Raw genomic sequence first — 6218 nt, forward strand, 5'->3', positions numbered from 1 at the left:
TCATGGCGGCTACATGCACTGCTGCAAACCCACAGAATGCACACCACCAGAGTGAGCCCAAATGCCACCCACAGGCTCTGGTGACAATGCCGTGTCGGTGCAGGTTATCAGGTGCAACAAGTGTCCCGGTCCGGTGCGGGTGATGGTCATGGGGGAGGCTGTGCATGTGCAGGGTCAGGGTAATGGGAAATCTCTGTACCTTCTGCTCAATTCTGCTGTGACCTAAAACTGCCCCAAGCCAGAAAGTCTAGAAAAAAACATGAAACATGCTATATGAAGAAACAATAAGAAGTCAGGTGAGTCCACCTCTATTAGGGATCGTATGCATTCTGCCACACTGAGTTTACTCCAGACCCTGGAGAGAACGGTGACAACATGTGGCCCTGGAGGTTCCCCCACTGTTCACACATGAGCAGGCTGGCCCCTTCATGCACGTTTCTGGAGGTAACCTGGATGAAGTTACCACCTTCTAAAAATGTTCATCGCAAGGCAATCAATTAACTTAAGGAACAGGCAGTTTAAGGAGACTGAAGAAAAGGCCAGCACTGGTGCACTCACAGGGACAGCGGCGCCTCGCACACTCGGGCCCGTCCGCCATCCGGGGGACGAGGCCCCAGGAGGAAGAGCCGGTGCCCCACTGCCGTGGCTGGTTCTCATGGTGCTCAGCGGCCCAGAGGCCACGAACTATGGCCATGGCAGTCGGCAGCACTGTCCTTGAACTAACCCAAGGAAGGAACTGCACCCCTAGGAGAGCCCTGACAGCGTTAGAACAGCTCCAGGCTTTTGTCACTGCCACTTTAAAACACAGTGAAACACAAACCTGTGATTCTTGATTGTCACAGAGCACAGACGTGATGCGCGAGCTGCCCGTTAGGTTCTGAGGGCTCACCCTTTGACCTGGATGGGGGCTGAGACCTTCCAGCCAAAACCCTGTCTGCCCGACAGGTGCTGTGACAGGTGGCACTCTGCCCCACCTGTGGCCACGCTGCCTCTGTGAGTCCCCCACAAACACAGCAGGACTCCACAGTCCAAAAGGCGTTCTTAGTTCATCAGTTAGGAAACCCCAGGATCAAGAATAAAAACTCTCACCCATATTTATTCTAACTGAACCCAGATATGAAAAGATAATGGACAAAGGGACAAAGGGAACTGCTGATGCCACATGGTTCTGCATGTGCATGGCAACTCAGAATCAGGGTGCCCACCAGGGAAGGCTGGCTACTAAGGGGGTCAGACCCTGCCCAGCCTGCCCAGCAAACTGGACTTGCTATTCAGAGTCCATGTCGGTGGGGGCCACATTCTAATCCTCTGGCATGTCCAATACTGCAAACTACACCAGGCTGGCCCGTCCTGGGTTTGGCTCTGCAGGCTGCCCACCCGAATGCGTGTGCTGAGAAGCAATGTCCCAGAGCCCAGGGATGGGAAGGATGGCTGAGCCAGGGGGCGTGGCTGGGCCAGCTGGGGGCGTGGCTGGGCCAGGGGGCGTGGCTGAGCCACCGCAAGACGCAGGGACACACACACCATGGAAATGAATGCCAGGCAGCTTAGCTCTCTGACATCCAGTTCTGGGTCTTCCCTTCAAGCCAAGCACACCGACTCTCTGCAGCCCTTTGGCCCTTCTTCTCACACCATCCCTGCCCCACACTTGTCCCCTCCCCACCCAGCACACACACAGTTTGCCGGTTACCTGGCTGGAAACCTCATACTCCACGTGCTTCAGGAAGAGGCCCTTCTTCTGCGGGATGAGCTCCACCTGCACGGTGTCTCTGGCCAGCAGCTCCTGCAGGGTGTGTGACAGCAGCAGCGGGTTCCCCTGCGGCACCTGCATTCGCCTGGGGTCCGGGTCCCTCCGCTCGCCGACCTGGGGTGTTGGCAAGTCTGGAGGACAGAGGATGGGTGAGCACCAGAAATAGCTGCTCAGAAGGTGGAGGGAGGCCCCATCAGCTCTCCGTCCCTCCTCCGTTAGCTCAGCACGTGGACTCTGGCCACGTCACCCAGCCATATCCCACTCTGGCCAGGTCACATTTCACCCTGTAGACTCGACGCTGAGGGGCAGGTGCCTCTGCTCCTAATAATCACCACGCCAGGCGGCGTCCACCTGCCTGTGAATCAGCACATACACTCACATTTCTAGGACCAGTCAAATCTCCTTTTCAACTTGGGGAAGGAAAAAGAAGTGACATATTTACAACTTATGTGCAAAAGAAGTCTTCCTTTTCTCTAGAGTCAAGAAAAGGGGTTACAACAAAAGAAATTGGTATAATTTTCTGCACCTCCCCGTGTTTGTACAACACATACTACTTTAATTGCCAAAACAATCGTTCTCATTTTTAGAACACCTGCATGCTTGCTTAGAGCTAGGATTCCTGTTCCCACAAATCAAAGATTTAAGCCATAAAATTTCAGCTTCCTTTATAGACAATAAGTCACCATGTGTCACTCACAGAGCAGAAGACAGTTCAGTGAGATTTTATGACTAACAAACAAATAAGAAAATCACGTTAAAAAGTCAGTTTGGTTTTTAGTACAGAGTTCTAAAGAGAAAAAAGTTCATTTCAATTTTTAAAAATTAAGGTATCCCAGAGGGGTAAAAAGTCTTAATCCAAATAAGTATAACAAACTGTAGATTTCTTTTCTCTTTTTCCCAAATTTTCTATAATGTGGTTGTATCTCTTTTTATGATTTACGTCTTAAAGTAACACTTTAGTGCAACAGCCCAGTTCACATCCTAAACAGAATTAATGACTGGGTTATTTCCCTCTGTGAAATTACTCAGCATTGAAGGGTTTAAAATGTAGCTGCCTTTAACTGACCTAAAGTTTACAAAAGAAATAAACTAAGGCCTCAGTGTTTACTTGGAAACTCCCAAGGGCCTCATACAGAGCCCGCACAAAAACTAAGTAGCAAGTGCTAGAAAGCAGTGAGCTCCCAAGTGGAGGGCACGCAATCCACCGGGGCCCCAAGAAAACATCAGCAGCACTTCTGTCTGTATTTTGATCTCTTCTTTTTTCATTTCTATTCTGTGGCATTACTGTAAGGCATGGAAGAGAGACAAATAACCCAATTTAAAAATGGGCAGAGGCCGGCTGAGTGGCTCAGTTGGTTAAGAGCTCGCTCAAGAGTTTCAGCTCTGAGCAACAGCGGTTCGATTCCTGGCCCGAGCTGAGCTGCCACTGAGCTGCCAATAGGTGGCAGGATGGCTCAGCTAAAAAAAAAATAAATAAATAAAGTAAAAATGGGCAAAGGATTTGCACAGACTTTTCTGAAAGACATACCAATGGCTGGAAAACACATGAAAAGGTGCTCAAAATCATTAACTGTCATAAAAACACAAATCACAGCCAAGTAAAATACCACCCGCTATGATGGCTCTAATCAAACAATAAATAATAAGACTACAACGAGTTGGTGGGGATGGAAAACCCTCACATATGCTGGCAGGTGTGTAAAAGGTGCAGCTGCCTTCGGAACTGTCCGGCAACTCCTCAGAATGTTAGACATGGAGTTACCATGGGATCCGGCAATTCCACCCCCAGGAACGTCCCCAAGAGAACTGAGAATGTCCATCCACACACGAAAAACCCTAATGTCCCACTGACAAATGGACAAATGAAAGGGTATACCCACGCAATGGAGTATTATTCGGCCATAACAAGGCATGAAGGACAGCTCACATTACGATGTGGATGAACCCTGAAAACATGCTGCTGAGTGAGGGGAGCCAGGCGCAAAAGACCACGTGTGGGACGATTCCGCACACATGAAAAGTCCGGAAGAGGCAAACCTATGGAAACAGAAAGCAGACCAGGGCCTGTCCGGCTGGGAGGGGATTGGGGAAACGGGGAGTGAGTGCTAAAGAATCAAACATTTCTTTCAAGGTGATAAAATGCTCTCAATTCGATTATGGTGAAGACTGCCCACCTCAATATACAAACACCACAGCACTGTACCTTCACATGAGTGACTCATATGGCATGTAAATGGTATCTCTATAAACCCTTTCTATATACACAGTAGGTGACATCAGAGGTAAACGCCCAGTAAAAACCTTCAAAATCCCCTCCTCTACAAAAGCAACAAGAACACTGGTGACAACTGTCAGAATCAGCTTTTTCAGAACACTGGAAATTGAACAAAGGTTTGTGGGAATGCAGATTCCATTTATGGATATAATGATTCATTTAGTTAAAAATGAGGTCATACTGGAGTTCTTAGAAGACACATGAAGACCCAGGGACACACACACACACACACGGGGAGGCCACATGACGATGGAGGCAGAGAATGAGGGGCCGCAGCTGCAAGCCTGGGGACGCAAGGATGGCCGGAGCCACGAGACCCTGGCAGAGGTGAAAAGGGTCCCCCCTGCAGGCTCCAGAGGGAGCACGACCCGCCAATGCCTTGACGTCAGGCTCTGGTGTCCAGGCTGAGAGGCAACACGTTTCTGTAGGTTTAAGCCCCTCCCCCCACACCTGGTCTGTGGTGCTTTCTTACGGCAGCCACAGGAACCTCATACAAGAGAGTTTACAAAATTAGTTCAGCAAAGTCATTAAATAAACAACAACAAACAGCAACAACTCCTGGGGGGAATCTGATTTCCAGAGGTGACACATTATATTATTTATTGGGTTGTCAGAAAAGTCATGACATATTTTTTCTACGTTTTTCGTTGCAAAAATGCATCATGACTTTTCCGAAACCCAATATATTGTCCAGTTTCCAACAAAAGTTTACAGGACATACAAAGAAACAAGAAAGTATGGCCAAACACAGGGGGACAAAGCAATCAACAGAAACTCCTTGAGGAAACCCAGACTTTGAACTCATCAGACAAAGACCTTAAATCAGCTCGTTTACATATGTTCAGAGAACTAAAGGAAACTCTACAGAACTAAGCAAAAGTATGAGAACAACGTGTCACCAATTTGTTCTATCAGTCAACAGGCAGAAATTATTAAAAAAACAACTAGATAAAAATTCCGGAGTTGAAACGTTCAATAACTGAAATGAAAAATTCACAGAGCGGCTCCACATCAGATCCGAGTGAGCCGAGGAAGAACCAACAGACTTGCAGACCGGCCAGATGGGCTTTTCCAGGCTGAGGGGCAGAAAGAAACAGAATGAAGATGAAGAAGAGCTCGGTCCTCAGACGCCTGTGGGCCACCGTCAAGAGAACCAGCGTGATCACCAAAGGTCCCAAAAGGAGGGACGTTCGAAAGATTATCTGAGTAAATAAGGGCCAGAATTTCCCCAAGTTTGATATAAATCATCCAAGAACTCAAAAAAACTCCCAAAGAGGACAAACTCAGAGTTCACACTTAGACACATCATTAAACTGTTCAAACTGTATGAAGACAAAGAAATATCTCAAATGCACGAGGACAGAAGCGACCCATCAAGTGCAAAGGCTCTCGATGAGGTCAACAGCTGACTTACCAGGGACCACGGAGGCCACGGCAGCCGGATGACCTGTGCGAAGTGCCCGAAGGCAGGACGGGCAACCAAGGGGTCTACATCCGGCAAAAGGAGAACTCTCACCAGGGACCTTTCCCCACAAGACATGAACCCACTTGAGGCAACGAAGAACACCAGTGAAGGTAACTAACTACGTGAATAACCAGAAAAGACAGCACAAATGTATTTTGATTTGTAACTCTACTCCTAGCCAATTCTAAAGGCAACTGTATAAAGCAATAACTATCAATACAATGTGTTTTGATGGGCACGCAATTTACACAGGTGTCATTCATACGAGCATCACAGCACAGGGGCGGAAAAGGAACGGAGCTGAGCAGGAGCAGTTTCATAAGCTACTGAAATTAAACTGGTACTAATCCAAGCTAGACTGTTCTAAATATTCACTATAACTCCCATGGTGACCACTAAGAAAGCAAAAACTACGGTAACTGAAACAACAGGGGAATTCAATGGTACACCAGAAAATACTTCTTTAATGTAAAAAAAATGTTTAAGCAGTAATGGAAGAATAGAGGGAAAATGCAAGGCAGTGGAGCAGAGCTCGCTGGGGGAGCACAGAGAGGTCTCCATTAGCGCTTTTAAATAAGGCCATTTGCTCTATTACGGGTGTATTAATTTTGATGATTTTTCCTGACTAAAATACTATTCCAACACAGAATGTAAACTCAGTAATGATTACCAAGTCATCACACGCTACGAAGAATTTGAACTTTGATCACAGGAGAATTTAAAAGACACAA

The 6218-nt window shown here is 47.5% G+C and overlaps 1 protein-coding gene across 1 annotated transcript in view; it reads right to left on the bottom strand.

Moving 5' to 3' along the window:
• SNX8 (sorting nexin 8) overlaps positions 1-6218 on the bottom strand; it is a 56616-nt gene that overhangs the window by 15208 nt on the left and 35190 nt on the right. The window contains exons 2-3 of the mRNA XM_019637418.1: positions 1688-1878; positions 8-247 (exon numbers count right to left, since the gene is read on the bottom strand). Of these exons, the coding sequence (XP_019492963.1) occupies positions 8-247; positions 1688-1878 (431 nt within the window). The remainder of the gene's footprint in view (positions 1-7; positions 248-1687; positions 1879-6218) is intronic.

Source organism: Hipposideros armiger, unplaced genomic scaffold (assembly GCF_001890085.2).
Source record: "Hipposideros armiger isolate ML-2016 unplaced genomic scaffold, ASM189008v1 scaffold_33, whole genome shotgun sequence".
Taxonomy (NCBI): Eukaryota; Metazoa; Chordata; class Mammalia; order Chiroptera; family Hipposideridae; genus Hipposideros; species Hipposideros armiger.